This window comes from Furipterus horrens, unplaced genomic scaffold, assembly GCF_987537825.1.
Source record: "Furipterus horrens unplaced genomic scaffold, mFurHor1.1.pri manual_scaffold_3, whole genome shotgun sequence".
Taxonomy (NCBI): domain Eukaryota; kingdom Metazoa; phylum Chordata; class Mammalia; order Chiroptera; family Furipteridae; genus Furipterus; species Furipterus horrens.
The window spans coordinates 127,248,343-127,276,030 of record NW_028327173.1 but is presented as its reverse complement, the minus strand read 5'-3'; the positions used below and the strand labels follow the sequence as shown (position 1 = coordinate 127,276,030).

At 36.8% G+C, this 27,688-nt stretch overlaps 1 protein-coding gene and 1 non-coding gene across 3 annotated transcripts in view; one reads left to right on the top strand and one right to left on the bottom strand.

Moving 5' to 3' along the window:
• The window catches only part of NPAS3 (neuronal PAS domain protein 3), an 893,587-nt gene that overhangs the window by 272,676 nt on the left and 593,223 nt on the right, over positions 1–27,688 (top strand). The window contains exons 3-4 of one of the 2 annotated variants that reach the window (XM_090271856.1): positions 15,793–16,037; positions 16,149–16,199. In XM_090271856.1, the coding sequence (XP_090127982.1) occupies positions 15,793–16,037; positions 16,149–16,199 (296 nt within the window). The remainder of the gene's footprint in view (positions 1–15,792; positions 16,038–16,148; positions 16,200–27,688) is intronic. The other variant, XM_090271857.1, reaches the window with a different exon arrangement.
• Positions 18,103–18,209, bottom strand: LOC150015912 (U6 spliceosomal RNA). Its single transcript, XR_016510216.1, has one exon. It is a non-coding gene; the product is annotated as a U6 spliceosomal RNA (small nuclear RNA).

Genomic DNA, 27,688 nt, shown 5'->3' with positions numbered 1-27,688 from the left:
CAACCATGTAATATGAAAAATAAAGACATTTATCGAAGAAGATATAAGAAACATTGTAGATAGGACAATGATGCCTCAGTCCCCTTCAAAGGAGGCACCTTGGACCTCACACAGTTTTCCCAATCGCCATCAGCTGCCCCATCATGTTTTCCTGAATCTCATCAATGGTCTGAAATTTCTTCCTTTCAAAGGTGATTTTAGTTTTGGGAAAAGCCAGAAGTTGCAGGGTGCCAAATCTGGGTTGTGGGGGGCTGAGTCACCTGGGTGATTTGATGTTTCACCAAAAACTGCATGAGACCACGTGCTTCGTGAGTGGGTGCAGTGTTGTGATGAAGCTGCCATTCACTGGTTGCCCATAGCTGTGGCTTCCTGAATCATCCAAATAGAATCTGCGGAGGAATGTTCAAGCTTAATGTAAAATTTGATGCCGACTCATTGCTCCACTTGCTCAGTCATTTTGAATGCAATGGCCACACAGTACACAGGCTTGCTCAACAGCATCCACCACCTTCACTGGTTAGAACAGTAACGTCATCATTGTTCACACATGTGCATTCTGGTCCACTCTCCTCGGCTGCCAGCTTACACTGATGTCATGCAAAGTATTCTTGTTATATTAACAATGGCTGATTTTTTTTGGGGGGGGGGGCAGACCTTGCTACGTGTGTGTGTATATATGCACTTATGTATATATGACATATATATGTATGCTATTATTTATTTAAATATAAATAAGGCAAAAAATAAAAAATAAAAACAACCCTAGTCGAAGAGATTCAGCCATAGTGGAACTGTGGTTTCAAATATTTTATTGTCTTTCATAAGGCCTCTCTCGATGGCTGTCTTATTCAGTCATTCTGAAACTTAGAGATTTACTATCTCTTCTTCATTTGAATCTTTTCTCTGTGACCTCTTAATATATTCTCTTTGAAGCACTGCCTCTGTTCACTTTTTTGTATGTTTCATTACACATAAATACACTGATGTAGGAAATAGATCCAATAATTATGTGAAGATCTAGGATTTCCCCTTAGAAATTTTTCCCATCCTTTACTGTGATGTCTCAACCTGACTTGTAGGAAGAATTTATGGTGATTTGGTGTTCTGAGCTATGCCTATGTGTGATTAACAAAGAGAGGCTAGACAGGCTCGTTATTTTTCCTTCTCCTTCTTCACTCATTTTGCCTCAGTTTGGTGCTCACGGTAGCAACATCTCCAGAGTGTAGAAAGGTGACAAAAGTGTGTTTTCAGAATTTCAATGATCAGACAGGGAAGAATTTATGAGTGTACAGATTTGGCGGGGAGGGAGGTTATCTGTGTTTTTTCCTTTTTCCTTTACCATCTCTTATTTATTATAAGATCATTCCAAGGACTAATTTACTGGGTAAACTTAATTTTAATACCACTGCTACTGGCTGTGTTGTTTACTATTTTTAATCATGACTTTTAAGGACATTCAGATCATCATCACCATAAATCATCTTTCAGTAAGTACTTATTAAGGACATATTATATATGCAAGGCATTCTCTCAACATTATTATTGAACTAAAAAACAACAAAATCCTGTTTATTTACTCTTAAGAAATTGTTAATATCATCACTTACTTTTCAGGGGACTGCACTCTGATGACTCATTGTGAAAATGACTATTTTAATTTTTAATGATTTTTTAATATACAATGCCACCATGGTGAACTGATTGAACTTTCACATTTGATTAAATGTTTGAAACTATATGGCTTAAATATAGTGCATGGGTCTGTGCACAAAAATGCATATAAGTATTTTTATTTTTCTGAGTTACTTTTAATAATCAGTTTAATCTTATAGAAGAGTAATTTCATCTAATTTTTCCTGATGACTTATAGACATTTTGTAAAACAGGGTAAACTAAAAGCAGAAATTCTGCTAGTCAGAGCAAATCACTCTCAATAGTTAGTTTCTTTTCTTCCAGTCTAACTTTTCTCATTTCCCTCTTTTGTATGCCTCTTCCCTAATTCTTCAATGTCACCTGACTCCTATGTATCTCACACCTCTGCACCCCATAATTAAATCTTACTCTCAGGAAAGGCTGTTCAGGGCATCAAACTACAGATTGTTAACTGCTACAGGCTGAATGAAACCTACAGGAGCCTGCAAAAAGTTTCATTTTTAAAAATGAAATACCAATATTTTAACTGGAGGATTTTACATTTAAAATATCTGGATGTCTGGCTTCTGTTAAGAAAAAAGGCCTGTCATCTTTGGGTTTACACTCCTATCTAGTAACAAACTTTTTTTCCTGAATAATGAATGCCCCCTGTTGTCTGGGCATGTACTCTCTAGTTTGCTATAGTCCCTACTACTCCCTGTACCTGGTCAACCATGAGATTCAGTTACCATTTATTTTCAGACTTGCTTTGGTTCTTTCACCTAGTCCTCTTTAGTCCCTGTGTAATGGTGTTGGATCCTACATATATTTGAGTTTGTGACCCTTAAATTAATTTATTCTAGACTAACAATTCATAAAACTAAAAAGCTCTTCTGGCATATATGAATTTTAAGAGAAGAGAGATGACTATATCAAATGAATGACCCTGTAAGGGGAAAATTGTGTAGAAGAAAAGAGGGAATAAAAATGATGGGGAAGAAAACAAGCTATTTGTAGGACAATGCTGACATATTTAGTAAAATACAAACACAGTCTAATGTTAGAAATGTTCAAATACCACCTCTAAGAATTTGGAAAGTGTTGAGTTATTGGAGAAGTCTTAGCTCCAGGCAGCCACATATATGATTCAATTTCCTAACGACAGTGATGTGTTTATGTGAGTGTGAATGTACGGGTGAGTATATATTTGAGTTTGAGATGTGACTCAGGTCCACGACCATGGGAACACAAGGACGTGACAAAGTTGCCACATTGTTCTTGGTGGCTCATTGGTCTCGACACTGCCTCTGTATGCTATTTGTTTGGGCAACACTGCAGTTTTCATAAGTGAAGTAAAACTAAAGATTAAGTGATCTTTTGTTGGCTGATAACTCAAAAGGAGTCCTTGTCAGACAATCCTCTGTAGTGTATATTTTAGCCAAAACAAAATCAAATAAAATTCAGAGAGAAGACCACAGGTGAATTTAAGGAAGGAGTGCCTGTGGGTAGATAAAAGTCAACAGCATGATCCATTTTGGCCAAGGACTGTACTGAGCTGACAAGTCAGGGAAGAAGTGCTGAACCATATGGTATAGATTTTGTATTTTCAACTAATTATTTGGTGGCTTATAGATTCAGACACCTAAGTTATTTATGGAGGCTTTGTGATAGCAGCTACTTGAGAAAATTGCTGGCTGCCATTGCTCCATTTCAATTAAGCAATCCCTTTTACATCAGCTTCCAAATCATCGTGTGGTTTTCAACATCTGAGAACTCTCTGTCAACAGTAGGGACTCATGTTACTATTAAAATTATGGTAATTATTTGTTCAAAATCAGGAAATGTAGTGCTGATTTCCAATTAATAAGATAACTAGGTCTTTTTTATTTTGTATACACATAAAGAATGAGACAACCTTTTGCTTTTCCATCGACAGCTTGCAAACTTATGAAATAAATAAGATGTGCCTAATTGATTTTTGTTTTTCTATATTTTAAACATTGATTTTATACATTGACATGTTGGCTATCTTTATCATCCTGTTAGGTAACTAGATTTGGCTCAAAATTACTTACTTGTAGTTCCTCAAAGTCAGATTTTTTATGAGAGGACTAAGCATCCGTCAAGATTTGCAAAGAATGTTGGGCCCATGGGAGACTTGGTTCCTGAGTAATGGAAGCTTAGAAAGAAATGGGCATTTCCTATGTTGTCCCCTTTCTAAAGTACCTCAGTGTGGGATCAGGACCCCTCAAATTATATTTTATATGGCAGTCCCTGGCACATAAAAACGTCTTGGCTGTTGCATATACACATATAGGGTAATGTCATTGCACCACCCTGCCACCAAGGCCCAGAGCCTATTAGAAGTAGGATGTACACCAGTAAGTGAAAAACAATAAATCTTGATCATAATAGTTTGGTGAGTGTTATAAAACTTAGTAGAGATCTCAAGATATCATCAGTTGTATCCACTTGCTAACTAAAACTTGAGTCAGGATCTAAGAATGGGCTTCAGGAACATGCAGCATTTTGTGTGTTTATTTGTCTATTTCTCCTGGGTAAGAATCTGCAGCTGCCGTCACGTTGTCAAAGTGTTAGTGACACACAGAAAAAGTACGTCACTAAGCTGAAGTCCACTGCATCCCCAGTCAAGCAGCTGGCACCTGGGACACTGGAAAAAGCACTGCTCTGGGCTTTAGAGGGTCCACAGAGGACACAGGGCCCTGGCTGCATGGCTGAAGGACTCGGTCATCTGATTGGAGACCTGTGTGCGATCACTTCAGTGGGAAGAAGCCCTCTCCTAGCTGTTCCATTCCCAGCTCTCCTCTAGAGGAGTGGCCAGGCCAAGCTTTTTCTACAAATACTTTTCAGGCCCTACTATTGCAGGAAGTAGTTAACAAGATGGCATTTGATAGCACCATCAGGTAAACCATCTATTAAGTAAAAAATACATTGGAGCATCAAGGTGCTTCTGAGGCTGAACTTGGACTCCATAAAATTATATTAAAAATTTTTTGTAGTAAAAAATACATATTTTGAAGAAACTTCAGAACTTTGTTATCCTGCTCCCTTGTCCAGACAACACAAAGAATTTCTACCATGTAGAAATAACTGATCTTAATATTTTGGTTTTGGGGAAATTAATCCAGATTTGGGTATATTTTATATCTATATCTATATAAATATAGAGCTATTGCTATACATCATTTTATCCCACTATACATAATTTATAAACTACCTTTTGCCATTTGACATATTGCAACAATTTGCAAGTCACTAAAGATTTTTTCAACATCCATATTCAATATCTTGAGAATATTCCACATTTTTTCTAAAGTTTATCAAAGTGGCAGTGAATATTACTTTAACAGGTTGGCTCACAGAGACAAATTCCTATACCTTTGGATAGGTATTTGCCAAAGTGTTCTCTAAAAATCGTTAACAGTTTATACCCCCAGCAACCATATGTTGTGCTTTTGGAGTCTTGATGAAAGGTGAAGTAAAAATATATGAATTAAAAAAATAGGCAGGGGATAGAGAATATAGTCTCTTAAGACGAATGGACCTGTATCCTCAGTTGTGGTGTTTAAAGAAAGGGTGACCATTTTACTTAATTATCTCTCTGTCACAAACGAGTGTAGGCAGCTCTAGTACAATGGTATGTTCATTGATGTCAAGTAAAAGTATGTGCTATGTTTGCAGTGTTCACATGACCATAACTTTCATTTTTCATACTTAAAAGATCTTCAAACTTGTCAAAGCATACTTGCTTCTTTCCAAGTTTCTCCTATCACCTTGAAAGTTTTCGAAAGCTTGCTTTCGCTTAGTTGTGTTTTCAAAAGTGTTAGGAATCACACTTAATGAAAATTAAAATAAAAAAATAAATTTTCTCTTTAGAAAAGGTCATTTGAATTACAAAGCAATTTATCTTGGGATTTAAAATTAATTAGCAGCAAATCTATCTTTTCCAAATTGGAATGTGTTTGTAAGCCTGAAAACAGGATTGTAATTTTTTCAACATTTTATTAAGGTATTAATGTTTTCATAACAATTATTATGAATTTTATATGGGCGATTATCAATCAAGTAAAACTTTATCAATGACTTAATTGTCATATAAATAAAATAGGGGAAAGGGGGTGCATGAGGACTCTATTCCTGCAGAGGCAAAGTCGTGCAGTAAGAAGGATGTGCTTGAGTTATCTTGCCAAGGTTCAACTTCAACTCCACCATCACTGGCTTTGGGCAAGTTAATTTTCTCTCTCTGTGCTTTGATTTTCTTATTTGTGAGATGGGGGCAATATTACTTTCAGAGTGACCAACTGTCCTGGTTTGCCCAGGACTTTTCTGCTTTTAGCATGGAATCTGGGAAAGGCTTCCTGAAACAAAAATTGCCTAGTTTTCGGGAATGGGTGTGTGCAGAAAGTTGAAGGGAAAGTACAAAACGCATACATTCCCCCAAGGGGCTGAAAGCAACATTGTTTTTAGTTTCGAATGTATCAGCAGGGATTATGTGCCTTCCATAATTGTTATTCCCTCAACCCCACCCCATTGCTGACACTGGCAGTCAAGGATTAAATGAGATAATGTTTAAAACAGTTGGACCCTGGCTGAAACATAGTAAGCATTCAAATTAGGTTTTATTATTACTATGTTAAGGTCCATGCTATTCTTTGGTGATACTGAATACTCTTACAATCAAAAAATATGTTTACTTTTCTACTATTGATATGATGAATGTTAGTACTGTATTTCCTTGGAGTGGTAGAAATTTCAGCAGTTGTCCCTTGGATGGTCAGTAAAATGTCCCACCATCTCAGTATATCTGCCATTCCTTCCCATTTTGCCTTTCATCAGAGACGTTCTGACCTTACACATACTTAGCAGTAGACTCTTCTCTCTGTGTGCTCAGGGCCCTCGTTACTGTGATGAAAGTTACACACGTGTGCTCACCAGGACTGGAGAGCCTGTATCCTATGCTATGTGAAGACTTGGGATCCTGAATCTCTTTCTAAAACTCAGGCCTGAAGAAAGCAGAGCAGAGAATTGCTGCTTTCTCTGTATATTAGCGTCTTCGATTTTTCTTTACTTGGAGCCTGCAACCCACATTCTTGTAACTTTAGGGGGATGAACAATAAAAATTAAGATCTGAATGCTTTCCAGGGAGGGCTCAGCTCTGGGAACACTTTTTTTTCCTTTTAACACTGTTCTGGCTATTGACAAATCGCATGCAGTTGCCTAATGAGTCCGTATTTGCTTCTGAGGTTTCACATTTGCAAACTGTGCTGTTGAGCAAGTAAGTGAAGTGTTCAGCCACCTCCATTGTGAGCTGATTGGTTTAATACACAGGACAGATAAACACTAGAATAGTGAAAATTCTAAACCAGTAGCACAGAACCTTCAAATACAGTGTCTTACCCTTGTTCAGGACATTCATTTCTTCCCAAGAATCCTTTTTAATGTATAAGACTTCAATTTATGTTTAAGAACTAGTAAACTATAGCAGTTTGACAGCCATTCACACTGAATTCTGTGCATTAAACCAACAGCATTCTTTTCCACAAACATCCATTGTTAGGACAATGCTCTCAGACAGAATTTATGAGAAATGGAATTATGTTACCAAGGAGATAGCATTTACTATAATGAAGAGTAGATCCTAGAAAATGGCCCCTTTTACAGCAGCTCAGAGCAGAGCCACAAAAGCAATTGATTGGTCTTGGCATTTAGTCTTATATCAGCTGTGTCATCCATAGCTTCAGGAGTGAGAACACTAATCTAAAGTGACATTTCTGTTCTGGCGGGCTTTTCTGCCCTGATGAAAGCAATTACTTCATTCCTAAATGATAATTTGCAGGAGTTTCAACCACATTAATTGATAATTTTTTTTTGTTCTGAGTTCAATTGTGAAGTGATTAGCTGATTTGGTAAATAGAAATTTAAGGTGTGAAATATACAAGTTGCTCCAAGGTAAAGTGCTATTTATTGGGTGGAGAGAAATTACTTGATAAAACTGCAGTTTTTCCATTATTGTGGAACTGCCAGTGCTATGGCTTAAAAGTTCTGGGGAAAAAGGAAGAACAAAACTTTGATTCATGAGGATTTTGGCAGACATCAAAGCATACAATGAATAGTTGGTCTTGCTGTAGTTCATTCAAGGGTTATTTGAGTCAAGGTGACCATTGGTTGAAAAGGAATGTGAAGACCCCTCAGCTTTTCTTATTGCTATTCTAATGACTCATTCTGGAATTAAATCGTCTTATTTAAAGTGTTAAGAATAAAAACTCTCATTGGCTAAAACCAATTAATTTAATTATTAAATTCAAACTTACACAAGGTATTTTCTGAAAACGAGGAAAGACATTCAGCTGAATGGCTTTAATTACTCTTTTGATCCCTTTTTACCACAAGTCAAAAAATGGGTCGTGACTTTTCAATACGAAAATATTTAAAACATAAGAATGCATCTTGATTCTGATACTTTATCAAATGTTAGCAGTTGCAGATGTTTTTGATGTTTTTTTAAGCAATCAATTTCATGATATTTTCTTACATGGGGAAAAATAATGGTCATTTCACATGTTAAATGAGAAAAATAAAGCAAGAATGAAGGTCAAACTGATTTAGCACATCAAACACTCTTTGTCAGCCAAGCTTAATATATCCTGAGTTTGTGGAACAAATGAAATTTTGCTGCTATGTTACACTTTGCTTCCAAACAACCATTACAACTGGTTTTATATATTGTGTGAGCATCAGACCATCAAACAGTGCATCTTTACTGACGTGTTGCCGCAGCAATGATCTACAGCAGCAATCTGCCATTTATATAAGGGCAAAATGTGCATCTATATTTAGTTGTGAAATTGGCCTATTATACTCTTGATGTTTACAGAGGCTAACATAAATTAATGGTGACAGCTATGAGCAGTGCATTAGTTAAGCAGCACAGTTCTTACCTTGAACTTGAAGGTTCCAGTTTTAACTTCAGCATATACTATACTGCTTTCTTCACACATTAAAGGAAGGTTTTTGAAATTATTACCTTTTCTTGGAGAACATTAAAAGACTTCAATTTACGAGCTATGTTGTGCATAATCCTACCAGATAATAGTTGTTTATGCATTTCTCAATTATAATACCCTGTAAGAAAGCTGATATTTATAATCATAGAGGAAAATACTCTGAAAGATTGTTTTTTCTTGTGGTAGGCTGATTTGCTTGACTTTGGACTCTATGATGTCAGTGTGTGGTGGGCTGTTTTATTGAAACTAATGAAGGCAGGGCAAGTAGTACTCATAGAATCTTTACTTTTTCTGTGGGAAGCCTCCTTATTCAGCTCATGCCAGGGCAGATATAGGTACTGGAGTAACTATAGATTTCACCGTTAACTATGATCAGAGATCTGACAAGCATGCAGGTGTTCAAAGGTTTGTGAGTTAAAATGCTGAAGCCTTTGATGAATTTTTGATGGCCGCATTTTTAATACAGGCCGACCTTCTTTCTTTGAGACTGCATGCCAGATTAATTGATAAATAGTAAAAGTCTGTAGTCCTGGGTTCTCCTAAGCAAAACAAGTAAGAAAATCCATAATAACCTGCCTGTATGGCTCCTTCGAAGTACTTTTAAAAGGTAAAATTTAAAGTGGTTCTGATGCTACCTTTCCTTTTCCCTGCAGTTAGATAACCAAAACCTGCCACGTTCTTTTATAAGGGCTGGTTATTGCAGTCTAGAAGTTGAAGTGCAGGTGTTAAAACTGAGGTTTAGAGAGATTTTTATGTAGAGATAGTATGCATTTATCAATAATGTCCATAGGAGCTGTTCCACAAATATAACTAAAAATTATTTTCAAAAATGACAAGTATCTGGTTTGTGAAGAAGTCATCTAAGAGGAAGAAACTTTAAGTTCACATTCTTCTGTTCTTCTGTGATAATGATTATTTTTGCTCTTTATCATCCTCTGTAGATCTCAGTGATGTTATTTTCATAATCATCATAACCATTTCAGTGGATTAGGAAACCCAAGTAATCAACTTTGTGAAGCTAAAGTTGATCAGCCACAAAGGATAACTTACCTCTCGTACTTGAATAAGTCAATCAAGTCCAACATTATCTGCTTTTGCCACCCTGAACCAGGGGCCCAGTAAACAACAGGCATCCTTATCCAGCTCTGTGGCAGCTTCAGAGAGATTGCAATATAAATGTTGGTTTAGTGATCATGGCTATGCCGCTTCTTTCCTATTATACCTTTAAGAAAATCTTTTGCTCCTTTCATCTCTAGCAGAATTTCATGACTTAGGCTTACCCTGGTGTGGAGACCAGAGCAACAAATTCTGCTTCATTTCCACACTTGCCCATTCCCTTGAAGCTCTGAGTGAGCTCTCCAAGGTCCTGGAGTTGGCTTTACCTGACATCAAGGAGAACTATTAGATTTGTGATGTTTTGGAAGATATTTTGAAAGATCATCTTTTTTTCTAGAAGTACATGTATACTCTTTCTAAATAATGATTTTCATTGCAAATTTGAAGTTTTTCAAAGAAGTTTCTCAATCTTGTGGAGTAACTTATTCCCTTAACAACTGTTTGGATATTCATTTTCATAAATAAATAAAACCACTTGCCTTACAACTGTCCTACTTTAGTGAACTAAAAAATGGTCACTTTTCCCTGAACAGGAAGTCATTTATTTTAACCATTAATCTTCCATTAATGAAACATATATTTCCACAACTCATCAACAACAGCTGTTATACAATATATAGACCATAGACATTAGGAAGACTAGAATGAAAAATCAGTATCTCTCTAATACAAGAATTTTATTTCACTTAAGTACCTAATGTGATATGTCAGAACCAGTAAGTAGAAATCATATCGGTGAGAACAGAGTGTACATTATAAATGAACACTGTGGACTTCAACACATAGAACAATCACTGTGAAGTGAGTTTAGATTTTTATTAAACACATCTGATATAGTATTACTATGTGCCAGGCACAATCATAAATGTTTTATAAAAATTAATTTTAACTTCAGCAAAAACCTTATGAAGCAGGTAGTATTATCATCCCATTTCAAAGATGAGAGTTACTGAGACAATAAGTTAAATAACTTTCTCAAATTTACATAATCATTAAGTTATAGAACCAGGATTTAAATATAGGCAGTCTAGCTCCACAATCCATGCACTTAACCTCTACCTTCTGCTAGCGTGGAAGACATGCTAAAAAAGGCATCAGACAGAACTTCAAACAACATTGTTTGAGAGGACATAGTAGGTGTTTAAAAAATAGGCAGCTTAAAAGTTATCATCATACAGAAGTTAGGCATTTGATTTTATTTCCTTCCCTCTGTTTGATTTTTATGGTCAATATATGGGAAATTAAGTTTACTAAAGTAAAGGTCATAAGTGGCAGTAGAGAAAGAAGTTTGAGAGGACAATGAGTTTTTTTTTAGTTTCACTTTAAAAAAATTTTTTTTAAATTACAGTTGTCCATTTTTCCCCCTTTCCTCTCCCCTGCTCTACCTACCTCCCCCCAGCAATGAGGTATTTTGATTTACAGAAAGTATAGAGTCAAAAATGATGGTAGAAAAGAAGCTTGGTTAAAGAAAATTATAAAGAATTATGAAGAAATAGGGTGGTAATTGGATGTGGTACTAGGATTAAAACTGTTGGGCTTTTCCCCCATATACATTTTATATTTATTCTAATAAAAGTTAATGCTCATATAATATTTACAAAGTGGCAGACATTTAGCAATTTGCACACAGTAGCTCAGTTACTCCTCTCAAGAATATTGTGAAATGGATGAGGAAATTGAGGCCTAAAGAGGGTGAGAGACCTGTCCAAGGTTGGCCAGCTAGTAACTCTGTGATGATATGAACTCACAATGTGGCTACGCTCCTCACTCCTGTGCTCCAAATTTAAGGATAGATTGACTATATTTTGGGGCATTTCTGAATATTTCCAATTTTTTAAAATTCTGAAGTGGACTATACCACATTTAGAGTTTATAAACTATCTTAATTGTTAAAATCTAGACTTGTCCAAGGAATTTACTCTTTTATAGTTCACAGTATACTGCAATGGAAATTCTCATATGAGTCATTATAGTGTTCCCAGGGGATCCGCCAAAAATGCCATTTACCATCCTCAGTTTCAAAAATAAAATTGACATTCAACTTTGTGACTCAGAATTACAATGCAGGCAAATAGCCATGGTGGGTCTTCTAACTCCTTCACTAGGAGTCTGCACTAAACACCTTACTTGCCAATGGAACTTCAAATTCATAAAAATATTTTAAAAATTACTTTATATTCATCATGCACTGTCATTACCAGTAAATTTTTTGGTTGCCTGTTATCTATGCTTAATGTATAACTTTAGACACTTATAAATTATCTTTAGTGTTGAGAAGAAACATAGATCAAATAATATTATTTAAACCAGGGATACTTGTTTAGAATAAATTAATTCTGGCAGCATCAATTGCAAAATGGATTTAACTTTATATGGCTTATAAGGGGGGGGGGCAGTTCTAGATACTAGATCATTACACTATTAGTTGAGGAGATCACACCCTTAAGTAGAATCTGAAAATCATTTACTATATTCCCCCAAATATATACATATACACACAACTTTGTATAGGACTTCCAAATTTTATTCATCTCTTTCTATATATACATATTTATATATGTACATATCTGTCTCTCTTTTGCATTGTCTGTTGGTTTTTTTGTTTTTAGTTGGTGGTAATGATTGGTGAGGTAGATAATATCCTCGATGAAGATAGTTGAAATTTTGATTTGCTGAGGAGTAAGGAAGTGTCTCCTTTCTGCCCCCCAGCACCGAGGTGGAGGAGCATTAGAGCAGTGGGAGGTTTGGGCCCAGGGAGTAACTTATTGTGGCTCTGAAGTTTTATCAAATTTTCAATGGCAGAGATCAGCACTACAACATTTTACTAGTGTACAAACAATCCATCCTTTCTTTAGTAGTCTATAAATATTTTTTTTGTTTAGAACAGAATGTACAAATATAAAGTTTATTTTAGGTTTTAATGTAGACTTTAATTCAGTTTGAGATTTTCTTATAACTAGGCTCTACTTCACAAAAGCAGACAAAAGATTACTCCACAATCTGTGTCATTTTCTTAAGGTCTTTAGCTTCATCTATTCTGTCAGCATCTCCACAACCTCTGTAATCCTTTGACTGTATTTTATTGCTGTTGCCCTCAAAACCAATTACTACTTATTACAGACACAGTGCTATCATTTTGAAAGTCTTCCGAACTATGGTGTCTGCATAATGATATGATGTGGGAGTCATGGAAACCCTTTGTTATTGAGATTATGGCCAAGAAGTTTACTCCAGTGAGGTGGCAGTGTGTGTTAGATTAAAAAAGAGAAGGAGGGGGGGCGGTTGGAGAAGAGAGAAACAACAGGAAGGTGGGGTCCGAACACACAGTAAGTTATGCTCAGTGCTATTTTAGAAAAGTCAAGTGTCAGAGGACAGGGTTTAGGCAAAGCACCAGAGAGCATTAGTGTCCATGAATTATCTTTCCCTGGGTCAATATAGGAGGTCATTAGACTGCTTCCTATGATCTCAGGCTTTCCTCCCCATAGATTTAGTTTCTCCTTAGATTATAGATAAGCTTATGCATTAATATTAATTTCAGAATAATTGCCTAACCCTCTAGTTGCTTCAGTTGAGTAGAAAAATACCTAGCATGAATATTAGTAATATTAATTAGATAACAAGTGAGTCCATTTGTGATCATTTGAGTGACATGTATAAAGGAAAGTTACACATATCATCCATTAAAACACCTTCAAAGTGGTCTCCCAAATTATTACCCAATTATAAAATGAGTCCCTCCTCCATTATTGACCAAATGGCATTTTAATGGGCTTGCATACTTTTAAAAACTCTTATTTAGCTAACATAAAATTAAAACATAACATAAAGTTGGAAATGCCATGTAAAAATTCAGTTTTTGTTCTCTGGAAATAGAAAAACTAGAAATATGGCAACACCAGGTGTGCCATCCTCCAAGGCCACAGCTGACTGAACATGTGTGCTGTCCCTCTGCCTGGACTGCTGTCCTCCAGCTCCCGCATTCACTACCAGGCCTCCCCACGCATTGCCAGTCCCTGTCTTAACCCTGCCAGCCCTTGAGTTTGCAACCTTTGCTCTAGAGCTCCATCATAGTCACTTACTGGACCAAAAAAAAAAAAAAAAAAGGAAAAGAAAAAATATTGTAAGTTCAGCCCACCTTTTGGAGGAGTAGTCGATTATAAGAACACAAAGAGGGCAAAGCACTGAACTTGAACCACTACACTCTGCCAGTGGTAGAGAAAATGTGAAAAGACAGCTCTTTTGGCACAGGTGACTTAAATGGTGTTAGATGGATTGCTTGTATTATAGCAAGGGAGGGATATGAATCATTCTTTTATCTTAAGATGTTAACCTGGATCCTGGTTATACTTCTACTTTGTCAGATTTTAAGGTTTCTCTCACTTTATTGACATAACTTTCAACGACCCAAAATTGATCATTTATAGAATTGAATGGAGGCCAAATAAGAGACTGGGAAATCAGTGGTGTAACAGGTCTTTTCCTTGTAAATTAGGAATAATTCTGCCTGAGGTTATCACCTGAGTTAGCAAGAGATAAAGGTTTGTCACTTGACATGGCTGTGACTTTGAAAATGATAGCAGTAACTTGTCTATTTCTGAGAAATGCATTAGTTAGCTAATGTAGAATATTAATTTTAGTAATAGAGTAAACATGAAACTGGTTGGGGTATTAGCCTAACAAATATTTGACCAAAACATTATGGCATTATTTAAATTACATAAATATTTTGAGTGTTGGCAGTGAATACAATGTTTATATCATGAACAATACAAGGTATATTATAATGTGATCTAGAATGCTATTGTTCATATTATACTAATAGAGACTGGAGCCACACTTTGAACTCATTTTGATCTATTCCTTTGGTCTTACCTCCTTCCTTATTTCTCTTTCATGTTATTATAATGGGAAACCAGAATGCTAGATTTAAAGATTTAAAATGCCTTCGGAGTTCAATAAAATGGATACTTATAAGTGATCTTAATAGTAACCTGGAAAATGTAAATATTACACAATTACCTATCATCAGTGTCTGATTTTGAATTTGTCAGACACAAAATAGAGCAACTCAGAATAGGTGGAAGTTTTCTGTCAGATGCTCACAGGTAGCTTCAGTTGTGCCAAATTCTGCCCTCAGCAATGTGAGCAAACTTCAAACAGAAATGCACATGAATAGTTAAAGAAAAATGCTGGATTCCACCTGTTGTCTCTTCTGTGAAGTAATATGTCTATAATCTTTATAAATTTTAATAACCCACAGGGCTTTAACTTTCAACATTAAATTTATATTATCTTAAAGTTTGACTTTTCTGGGCTATATATTTTATCCTCTAGTATTTTAGAGACTCTATCCATTCATTACAATATGTCCATTGATAAAAGAATGAAAGAATTCTCTTATCAACTAATTACCAGCACACTTATAAGGTTACATTGAAATCTTCATCTTTAATAGGATGTTTTCTTCATCTGACTGAAGGTCTTGATCATTACTGAGGGCTGGAAGCACATCAACGTCTTATTTGTTGATTCTGTGAATTGTGTTTGTATTTACCCTTTTTCCCCCAAGATGATAATTAAAATAAAAATTTTTAAATGTATCCTTTTCATGGCTTAAGATCCCATTGGGGTCTTAAGACTGCTTGAGAATACATATGTAAATATAAGCCCAATCATTTAAATAAATTGGTGATAGCTGGAAACATCAGACATTGCCTGTAAATCTTATGTTATGTCTTAGAAATGATGAATGTATGTTAATGCATGGTCAGTTGAGGAAAACAAAAAAACATACCAAGCAAACTCTTGTACTCATTGCACTTGAGTTCATGGCATATAAGAACAGATGGGGATGTACGGTTTTAGTGAACATTGTCTGGAACTCATTTTACCATGGCCCCTGGAATTTTGAAGATTTTGGTAGCTTTTGCTGGGAAAGAGGAAATAAAAAGAAAACAGTTTTTATTTGATGAGAGAATCATATGTTCTAAACAACACCTATTCACTTCTTTGATTTCAGTTTACAAGCATTGAGAAAGGAAAAATCCCGAGATGCTGCTCGCTCCCGCCGGGGAAAAGAAAATTTTGAGTTCTATGAATTGGCCAAGTTGTTGCCCCTTCCCGCAGCCATCACGAGCCAGCTTGACAAAGCGTCCATCATTCGACTTACGATTAGCTATCTGAAAATGAGGGACTTTGCTAACCAGGGGGACCCTCCATGGAACTTGCGAATGGAAGGCCCTCCACCAAACACATCAGTAAAAGGTAAGTTTTAAGCCTCTGTTCACTCTGGAATATGGTGGTCTGCAGGTGTCTTTAAGATGAAATGTTTACCATCATCCTTTCTTCTTTTCCTGCATATCAAATCCTTTAAAGGGATACAAATGTGGAAATCTGAACTCTGCATGAGAAAGACACCATGCGAAGGTGAAATGAACCTCTTCTATTTCTATTTTCTTTTCAAAAAATCTGTCAGCCTAAATATTCTATCAGTTATAAGGTTTCAGAAAATGAGAATGAAATGATTTACATTAAAGTGCTTCATGGGTTTAATTTAAGTTATGCTAATACATGCAAGTTTCTACTGATGGGTGGAGTATGAGAATATTTGATAAGGGGTACAGCTAATATTTTCTGTCTTTAGTAACCAAAGAAAGGAAGGAAACAGTCCAACTGTAGCAGGCATTTTGAACAATGATTTTATTGACTGATAAAAAAATTAATCCATGTTTTAATGTTTCAATTCTCTATACATAATGCCTAGAAGCTGCAAATATAAGCATATACTTGCCCTCCAAATCCATGGTGCAGTTAACCTTAAATTATTTTAAAATTTTAGGCATTTTTTACTCTGATAATTGAGAAAGGTATTTTCTTGTGTGTTCCCCTAACTCCTAATAATTTATGGCATTTCTAGCATTTTAATATGAATGCATATGTTTATCAATGTATACGTGGTATTGGTCAATAATTTTCTAACTTTAAGGGTATGTTATTCCAAGCATTAGACTTTAGGGATCTGCTCGTTTCTTTTGCCCTAACCTTGTATCTAGACCCTTGATGTGGGAGGAATAAAACCAGACATTTGGCAGGATTTCAGGCAACCTCTGTTAGGGGAGAAATTATGTTCTTTAGTTATGTGATTATACCTTGATATTTCGTTACCTTTGGTGAAGGGCCTGTATTTTTGGTTGTTGCAGGAAAGGGTACTAGTGGGGAGCTGTAACCTTTATAGGATTCAAATTAAAATGAGAGGTCAAAAGCAGTTACTGTTTACAGTTCTGTGCCAGAGGTGTAATCATATGTGAGTATGCACATGAGTCAATATGTTTCTAACTTTGCCATTGCTACTTAGGATTTGTGTTTTTTATGTTTATAAGAGAAAGAACATTAGAATTTAAATTGCAACAAGTTATTTTTCTCTAGAGCAGGAGTTGGCAAACATTTTCTGTAAAGGGCTGTACAGTAAATACTAAAGACTTTGGGGTTAACTCAGCTTGGCCATTGTAGCATGAACTCAGCCATAGGCAACAGTTAAACAACAGGATGTGTCTGAGTTCTAATAAAACTGTGCTGAGAAAGCAGGCAGCTGCGATCTGATTCAGCCCACAAGTGGTAGTTCCCCGACTCTGGCTCTAGAGTGTAAGACTGATATTCTAAGGTTGAGAAGAACACACAATAAGGTAGCTTTTAAGGGCAAGATGTGAATTTAAGGCAGCAGGGTACCAACAAACCAAGGCACATTTCTGCTGTTCTTTTACAATCCTTCCTCCCTTAAGAATGTAGTTGTCAGCTTGACTGTACATGAGTCCATGTCCCAGAGACCAATGTGATAGAGAATTTTCCCAGGTTAAAGATGTAAATATAATCCTAGTAAATAGTTATTATACACATAAGAGCTTATTCAATAGGCTCTTTTCATGTTTATTCCAAATCATGCAAGATAGAAGGGAAGGATAAGTACAAAAGGTTATAAATCACACAATGTGCAAAATGTTATTAAATTTTAAATATGTTGCTTGAGGGACCAGACTTGTATTATGGTGTTTAGGATAATCATCTCTTATTTCTATTTTTCTTTGAAGGAGTTTGCAGCTTATAGGTTTTTCTTCATAGTAGTGGCTACCAAAGTAGAAAAATCTAATGGTTGCCTTGTCTCACTTGCGCTTAGAATCATGGCATTTTAGAGATGCAGGATTGTAGGCCATACAGAACTAGGCCTTCATTTCACAGGTGAGGGAAATGATGGAGAAAGGGGTTATAGTTAAGTGCCACACATCCAACACTGGAATCCGATTTTGTTTGTTTGTTTGTTTGTTGTTTTTGCCTTTCTATCCAGGGCTCTTTCTCAGAATTGTGTGTCATCCGTGCACAGGGGCCATGCTAATCTTCTCTCCGTTGTTCCAATTATAGCCCATGTGCTGCCAAAGTGAGCACTAGGGCTCTATCAGATCATATTCATTTATTTTTAAAAATTTTAAGTGTTTTTTTTATTGGTTTTGCTATTAGTTGTTCCAATTTTCCCCCCTTTACACCTCTCCACCTGATAACCCCCTTCTCTCCCCTTAGTTCATGTCCATGGGTCGTGTGTGTAAGTTCTTTGGCATCTCCATGTCCTATATTATTCTTAACATCCCTATGTCTATTTTGTACCAATTAATTCTGCTTCTTAGTCCCTGCACCAGTTCCCCATTTCTGCCCTTCCCCCCTCCCAGCTGATAACCCTCCAAATGATCTCCCTACCTATGATTCTGCTCCTATTCTGACTGATTAGTTTGTTTTTGTTTTTTGAGTCAGTTGTTGATAGTTGTGAGTTTGTCATCATTTTAGTGTTCATAGTTTTGATCTTCTTTTTCTTAAATAAGTCCCTTTAACATTTCATATAATAATGGCTTGGTGATGATGAACTCCTTTAGCTTTACCTTGTGTGGGAAGCATTTCATCTGCCCTTCCATTCTAGATGATAGCTTTGCTGGGTAGAGTAATCTTGGTGTTAGGTCCTTGCTTTTCATCACTTTGAATACTTCTTGCCAGTCCCCTCTTGCCTGCAAAGTTTCTTTTGAAGAATCAGCTGACAGTCTAATGGGAACTCCTCTGTAGGTAATTCTCTTCTTTTCTCTTGATGCCATTAAGATTCTTTCTTAATCTTTCACCTTTGGCATTTTAATTATGATGTATCTTGGTGTGGTCCTCTTTGGGTCTAACTTGTTTGAGACTGTGTGCTTCTTGGACTTGTATGTCTATTTCCTTCGCCAAATCAGGGCTGTTTCTTTCATTATTTTTCAAATAAGTTTTCAATTTCTTGCTCTTCCTCTTCTTCTGACATCCCTATGATTCTGATATTGGTACATTTGGAGATGTCCCAGAGGTTCCTAAGCCTATCTTAGGGTTTTTTTTTTTTTTTTTTTTTTTTAATTCTTATTTCTTCTTTTTGTTCTGGTTGAATGTTTATCTCTTCCTTATGTTCCAAATCATGGGTTTGAATCCTGGCTTTCTTCCCTTCTTTGTTGGTTTCTTGTGGATTATTCTTTATTTCATTTAGTATAACCTCCATTTCTTTATTTTTTTGCTGTACTCAAGGAATTCTCTGAGCATCCTGATAATCAGTGTTTTGAATTCTGCATCTGACAGGTCTGCTTCATTTTTTTTCTGGGGTTTTGTTCTGTTCTTTCATTTGGGCCATATTTCTCTGTCTCCTCAATTTAGCAGCTTCCCTGTGTTTGTTTCTGTGTATTCAGTAGAGCAGCTTTTACTCCCTGTCTGAGCAGTATGGCCTGTTGTAGAAAAAGCATCTGTGAATTGTGTGGGGCAGAGCCTTAGGTAATTACCAGGGTAAATAACCTCTTTGTGGTTGTGTGGAGAGGGCTCAGGGAGGGGACAATGCTGCAGTCTGGTGTCTAGCAGTTTGCTCAGTGCTGGCTCATTTCCAATCACTTTACCTGCTTCCTGTGTATGACTGGCACCATTCCATCTGCTACCTCAGTGGTGACTATTGGAGTGTGTGGGTTTGCATATGTTCTAAGACTGTGTTGGTCCTTTAAGTGGTGAAAATCCAGCAATTTATTCCACTGCCCAAACACCCACTGGTTTTTACAACCAGAAGTAACAGGGGTCTATCTTCCTGGTTCTGGAACCCTGGGCTGTGAAGTCTGGCCTGGGGCTGGGATTGCTCACTCCCAGGGTATCCCTCCCATCTATTCAGCCACCACCTCTGCTGTGGCCTTTTCACACCACGCTGCCTCTCTGCCTGTCTCTACAACTTTGCCCCTTCTACCCATCTGGTGAATGTGTATTGTTTAAATTGGACTTCCACACAGCTCAATTTTCTGATGGTTCTGGGTATTATTAGTATTGAGATCTGGTTGTAATTCTTTCTGTGGTTGTGTGAGGAGGCGAAGCGTGTCTATCTACACCTCCATCTTGACAAGAAGTCCTAGATCATATGCATTTCTAAAAATGATACTTTATTGCTATCATTATCACCAAAAATTTCAGGTGAAAATTCTCCCAGTTTTGGAGTGTGACTAATAACTCATTTTTACTTTGTACTTTGTGGCCTCCAGTCAACTCAACTCTATCACTACTCATTATGATAATGATGGAAAAAATAAGAAAATATAGTCTCTACTCTCATGGATTTCAGTCTTTGGAAAGACATGGTGATGTCAGTGAGGAAAACAGAAGGTTGGATGGAAGTTGAGGAGTCTGGAAGGAGATTTCAGTTGTTACATGTTTTCTCCCACTCTTAGTAAACTGATGATGGGCTAAAACTGAAGCTGTAAGCATAGTGACTATACTGTTTATCCCAATTCTCAAAAGTTGCTAGGAATGCAATAGGCACTTCCTGTAAACTGGCTCTGCTGCACAATATATGTATATTTTATTGCTTTACTCTGGTTCTTTAATGCAAACCTGCTACTCATACTGATCAAACATTCATGAAACAACAACATCAAAGGAATTTGTTTTAATTTATTAAGGTCTTCTATGTTGTGCCCTTGAAGAAGTTCATATGGATAAACAGGCTTATATAAATAACCTGTAACATCATATGAAATGCAGTTCATAATCCGACAATGAAACGATAGACATTGTACGGTGTGCTTCTCCAAGCCATCTCTTGAATAAACCTTAAGGCATTTTGAAATTTATATGAAAGGTACTTACATCTTGTAGGCAACATTTTAAAAATGTGATGAGTAGTTCATCTTAATAATTACATTTCAAAACTTAAATTTAAATTTGTCTCACACAACTATATAGAAATTTAATCATTTTAATTTAGCTTCAGAGAAGTCCTTTACTCTGCCCCGTATTTATCACATCTTTTCTTAAAAGTCTATAAAGGTTGATGAGTTTGTTTTGTGATGCCCATTGTGTATAGATTATTTACAAGTTATGCTTGCAGAAAGAACACTCAGGTGACAGCGTGTAATATGTCCTGAGTCAATTACTTCATGGAAATGATATGTTAAGGAATTGGAAGGTAACAGATAATTTTTTCCATTATTTTAGAAATATCTGTATTGTTATAATACAAGTCAAATATCCAATGAATATAATGCATTATTCAGGAAATGACCAGGCATTCTCGGCAGTGTTTCAGCTAAATAACTGATGATTGTAACCTTTAAAGAAATCTCATTGTGGTGACTGTTGGTAAATCACTTCTCCATTCATAGTAATCTCTATTTAGAGGCTATCTGGAAACCATTATATCTTTTATTAATCTTAAAAGCAATAGCTGCTGATTTGACATTTGCTAAAACTAGATAAATTTTCCGTCTTTCTAATATCACAGACTTCAGTCAATTTTTGGAGTCTATCTGCTGCAACTCTATTAATCCAGGAATATTTGCCACTGTAAGCATAAGTTTAATTTTAATTTAAACATTGCAGCTTTTAAACAATTTGCCTGTGTGTGTGACAGGCAGCAGTGCTAGAATACTGTCTGTAAAATACAAGACATGTTTAGCCTTTGGAAGGAAACAGTTGAAAAAATATGCAAGACAATTGGTAATTAAAATTGACTAAACACAGGGAAGAACTTTACTATTTTCATAGAATTTCTCTTCACTATTTAAGGCATGTATTTTGAATTAACGGTAGACTTTCTGCAGGTCTTTATTTAAGCAACATATGATCTCCCCCTAGCCAAAGACCAGACTGTTCCTCAGGCAATAATTTTTAATGGAGCCTTTTAAAATACTCTTGCAGGCTAAGTGAGTATATGACATCCTTCAGAGTAACATAGAATTACTATAATGGTTGTCCCCAAAACTTAGAAAGCATTTTATAAAATGCTTCTGTTTCCACAGAATATAGATATTCCAAAAATGAGTGATAGCTCTTCTTGGTCTAAGCAGCTCAAAGGCCTTTCAGTTTCTACTCTGGCATTTTACTGTGTGCATTTATGTCTACCAAGTGACATTCATGTTTGAGGGCAGGTGTCATATTTCTTATTATTAAAAAAACATGTGAAATGAAAGTTCTTAGAAGCAGCGCAAGGCATGTACACCAGTCTGTGTATTCTCTTTTCCTTTTACACAGGCAGATGGTAGACCCAGACCGGGGTGACCCACTGGGTTCTGAACAAAACCTCCCTGCAGGGCTAGGCTAGGAGAGTTGGGTAAAAGATGGAGATCTGGTTCTTGCTCGGATCCTGTCCTTAACCTCCATCAGCTTCAGTAGACTGATGGCCTGACTCTCTGTTCTTATCTCCAGTTCCATTTGCCTCAGTTCAAAGTCAGTGGTCACACCAAATGGGAATGGAACCATCCAAAATCCAAGCTGCCAATGCTCATTCCTGTTTATTTTGGTAGCAAGTGCCAGATTTTACTAGTATATGGAAATATTATATGATATTATTGCCTTTTCATAGGTATGCTTCCAAGAAGGCTTTTTAATTACATGCTATTGTCCTTTTATATCTTTCTAGTAAAGTTATGATTTCTGAAGGAAGCTTATTTAAGAACTAACCTTTTACTTTTATTTTACATCATGTTAGAACAAACAATGTTTATGTCGCCACACTGCCCTGGGATGGTCATTTCGGACACTGGGCAGGAAGGGCTTTCTGAGAAATGTGAGTCTTAAGGTTGGCAGAGTAAGTGTTTGAGACTCTAATTCTGTGAAGTTTCACCTTTTATCAGGAAAAGCTTTGATATCTGCAAAGGGAGTCTGTAGTCCACCTTCAGCGTGAAGAATGCTAGAAGGCATTGCTGGTTTCTTGCCACCTGCCACTGTCAAAAAGTTTGACTGCTCACTACTGTTTTCAGTGTGTCTGGCACTATGAAGCAACCAGAATTACCCTCAGTTCCATACACTAACTCAAGGAAAGGATGTCTGTGAGCGTGATGACTGAGAACATGTGAATACACAGGTGTGCTGGTCAGCCATTGCCAGGGCAACAGGCAGTTACCACACCTCAGTAGCATGCAAGACTAGCTGGTGTTAGTCTGTGTGTCGGCAGGCCCAGACTGGAATAATCTGAGTGGTACTATTTCTTGCCACAGCTCTGGCTGGGCCTGACTCCTTGCTGAGAGCTCAGCTCCGGTCTGCCCCCTGTCAAGGGGCAGCAGGTATTTGGGAAAAGCTCTTTTCATGGTGATGGCAGAGGTGTTAAGAGGGGTGTAGGGGTGTGCAAAAAACATTAAAAAAGATATCAAACTTAATTTACTTTAATTCTATAAGCATTGAATGACAGTTGGTTTGTAAATCAATCTCTCTCTCTCTCTCTCTCTCTCTCTCTCTCTCTCTCTCTCTCTCTCTCTCTCTCTGCACTTACACAATAGCAAATTTCATACAAGTCTCAGAGCTTGTTGTACTTGGATTTAGCAGATGGGGTCCAGGAATGTACTGCCATTTGTGACCCTCGATGTTGTGGAAAATGGGGAACTTTGACATAATTGTGGTTACTAGGGTGGATCACGCCTCCACGTCCAATGTATGCCTCCCTCCAAAGCTGTTCCGTTTTGGACATGTACTGTTCTTCCACAGTTGCACCCGGGCCTCTGCTGGGCTGCTCAGAAGAGGACCACACTGTTCCCTTTGGAGGGTGCAAGGCTCAGTTCCTCTTCCTGTCTCTTTTCAGAACCCTGGGGCATTCCTCCTGGCTGCTGTGGCCCATGACAGCTTTGTTGCCACCTGTAACCCTCTTCTGTCCTCTGTGAGTGCATCTCACCAGCTCTGTGTCCTGCTAGTGTCAGGGTCCTACCAGTGGGGCTCAGTGAACATCGTAACCCAAAAAACAACAATGACCTTTAGGTTGCCCTTCTGTGGGTCCAGTGAGATCAGTGACTTTTTCTGTGATGTCCTCCTCATGTTCAGATACCTTCATAAACCAACCGGGCCTTCAAAGAAAACATGTGTCACCTATTAAGGAGTTTTTTTGTGTGTGTGTGGAGAATTCTGGAAATAGGGACAAAGGAGTGTGTGTGTACTGTTTGGTATCCGGTATCAGGATTCACCAATTTATCTTTTTCTCCACTGTCATCTTCTTTTCCTCTAGCAGTACTGAATACCAAACCATACATTTATGCTTTTGTCCATGCCATTGGTCACCCTTTCCCTAATTTTGCGTTTGCTGAACTTCTATTCATCTTTTAAAAACCAGCTCAGATGTCATTTTCTTATGTAGGTTTTCTCTTCTTTCCAAGAACATTAGGCATTTCTTTCTATAGGTTAATAATAAATCTTATTATCAATTCATAATTATTTTCTTTATATACCCATCTCCATACTTAGACTATGACCTATTGGAAGGAACACTCTGAGTCATCTTATGCATGTTTATGTTTCCATGTACAATACCCAGGAAAATAAGTATTTAACCATGTTTTTAAGTTGAATTGTATAGGATTGGGGTTGCAATTAGAGCTGATGCTGGTGCTGATGAGAGCTAAGGGTGGGTCTAAGTCTCAGGCTAGGAAGAAGATGAGTGAAAATGAAAGGGAGGAGAATGATGGGGATAGTGTGAAACTTCTGGGAAAGTAAACAGTGAGTGGGGTAAGAGCTAGGAGAAATTGTAGCTTCCCCATCCCACCCCCAAGGTGAGCTGCCAGTTCTGCACTGTGATGGCCTTCCCCTCCCAACCTGATTCTCTCCTGTAATAATATACAGGCTGAGCAGTTGGAAGTCTCAAGAAACCCATAATTGTCCTGGCTGTATAAATTCAATTCCATTCAACAAATATCTGAGTACCTTCTCTTAGTAAACCCTCTGAGTCTGCTGCTGAATGTTGTGAAGGGATGTACAAGGAATATAAGTCATGATCCCGGCCTTGGAAGTATTTACCATTTGTTGAGAAATAAATGTGAAAGAAAAAAAAGGAATGATGGAAGATGAGAGCTTTTGATAAAACTAAATATACACATGACATGGCTTATAATGCACTCTCTGGACCTCAGTTTCTTCATTTAGATTTTCTTTTTGTCGCTGATTCTGGTTGGGAGGGCTGCTTACTCTAATTCAAAACCCCAATTCCTTAGAAAGGATCTTGCAGTTATTGTCTCAAATTAGCCTCTCCTGTGACAGTTGGGTTTTCTTAAAGCTGTTTATTAATAATGTCAAAAGCCACATGCTCTAAGTCTTCATAGTCTGTAATAATGTTTATTTTCCTTCTCTTTTATTTAATAACCATTTACAGAAAATGTATTGTGTGTCCCTTGTGGTATGGGTTCAAAAATTGTGACATGGTGTCTTCTTTTAAAAACTTTTATCTGTTGATTGTCAAGATTTCCATAGCAATCATAAAAGAGAAGAAAATAAGACATCACAAAATGAAGTTTTAAATTAAAGAGTCAAGTGCCAAATATTCATATATGATATAGACAGAATTTAAATTTAGAACTTTATATATTGCTTTCACTCTTGACAATTTTAGGAAACATACATTCTATTTCACATCCAACATATTTTAAGAAGTCTACCAGTTATTGATAATGTAATATATTAGCCATGACATTCTGTGGCATTGCATTATACTACATATACTCACTTATTTAGGACTTACAAGTTAATGTGCTCTGTTCTTTAGGGCTGGAATTATCATATTTTTTGCACTATAAGACACACCTGACTATAAGATGCGCCTAGGTTTAGAGGAGGAAAACAAGAAAAAAATATTCTGAACCAAATGGTGTACTAAAATATTTAATAAAATATAACAGAATAATATTTCAACCATGTAAAATGGTTGAACAGCAGTCAACAGCGGTATTAAGAACCATCATCACTGTCATTAACAAATGACGAGAGACTTTAAGGTTCAAGTACTCTTCTAGTTTTCTGGGAACCACAGAACCCATCATCACTAGTGTCAGAATTTGTGAAGCTCAGTTGCTCACAATCACTGATATCACTTTGTTCACTGTCTTCATACTGACCAGATGCCCTGAGATTCCATAGTAAAGTGGGACATATAAGTGTCCCCAGGGGTTTCGCGTGGGCCTACCACCTCCTCTTCTAACAGCTGTCACCACCACTGACAGGTCAGGTAATACACATCATGGTCTGTGATGCAATATTTGCTCCATAAGACACACAGACATTCTCCCCACCCCCACTTTTTTGGGGAAAAAATTGTGTCTTATGGAGCAAAATATATGGTACTTAACGTACATTCGTTAGTCCTATCACCTCTTGCAAAGCACAAGATATAGTTTCAGGATACTGCAGGTAACAATATTTCATGGGCATGGCTTTATATGATTGAAATTGTACTCTGGCTTTAATTTTCAGAAACAACTTTCTCGATACTGTGCATAAGTCTAAGCTGTGCCTTAATAAACATGTGGTGACCTCCACCTGTAAAACTAATGTGGCCTTGAATACTGATTGATTGAAACTTTTCACATCTTTTCTGGGTCCATAATATGTCTGTGGATGTCAGAGCCCAGGCAGAAAAAGAAGGCCGGCAGAATTTTCAGTTTAAAGATCTTACAGGTCATCCGTTTCAATCCCCTTGGTATTGTGTTGAGTAAAGTGATGCAAAGAAAAGTTTAGTGACACAAACAAAGTCAATAACAAACTTGAGACTTGAATGTGGGCTTTTGGAATCCCAGTTCAGCACGTTTCCCCCGTAATAAAGAGAGCTTCCTGTGTTCAGCATGTGTCCTCAGTGTTCATTGATAACCCTTTTTCCTATTTACATTTTATATAAGGGTATGGGCTTATATGTGACTCATGTGTACAGGCCAGACCTTTTTAGATCAAATGTTTCTAATCTGTACAAATCCAGAAAATATTTTTAGGCTATTCAAAGGCTAAGGTCTCACAATTCAATGAAAATAATAATTTTTTTTAAAGGTCTTAAATGTTAACATTAAGGGGAGCCGGGTGACGAGTATTATAGGAACTCTACTAACTTTGAAAGTATCCTATAAATCTAAAATTATTCCAAAATAAGGCTATTTTTGAAAAGGCATTATTATTTACTTTAATGACAGAAACATGAGAAAAATCAACCTCTTCCCAAATGGAAACTGGTTCTGTCCCAGTTGCCTGCATTTCCAGCTGATCAGTGTTGAGTCCCCACAGGCTCAGCCTCCTGTAGGGCTTCAGTGTTTAAGAAATGTGCTTAACTGACAATTATAATATCACTGAAGATATAGAAGAAATAAACTTGATTAAACTGTCTACATAGTTTTCTTAAAAACTTTGTATATAAATGGCCTATTTCCATGAATAATCAGGTGAGCACAGGTGCACCTGTGTTCTTCCTTTCTTCACTAACAGTTATGACTATTGTTATTTGTCTATTCTTCTGACCCTGGTCAAATCAAAGATTAAGAAGGGAAGTTGATCAAGACAAAAATTAGATACCGAGCTGTAGAACAGGGGACAGCAAACTTTTTCTGTAAAGAACCAGAAAGTAAATAATTTAGCCTGAGTGGGCCACTTAGTCTCTGTTGCAT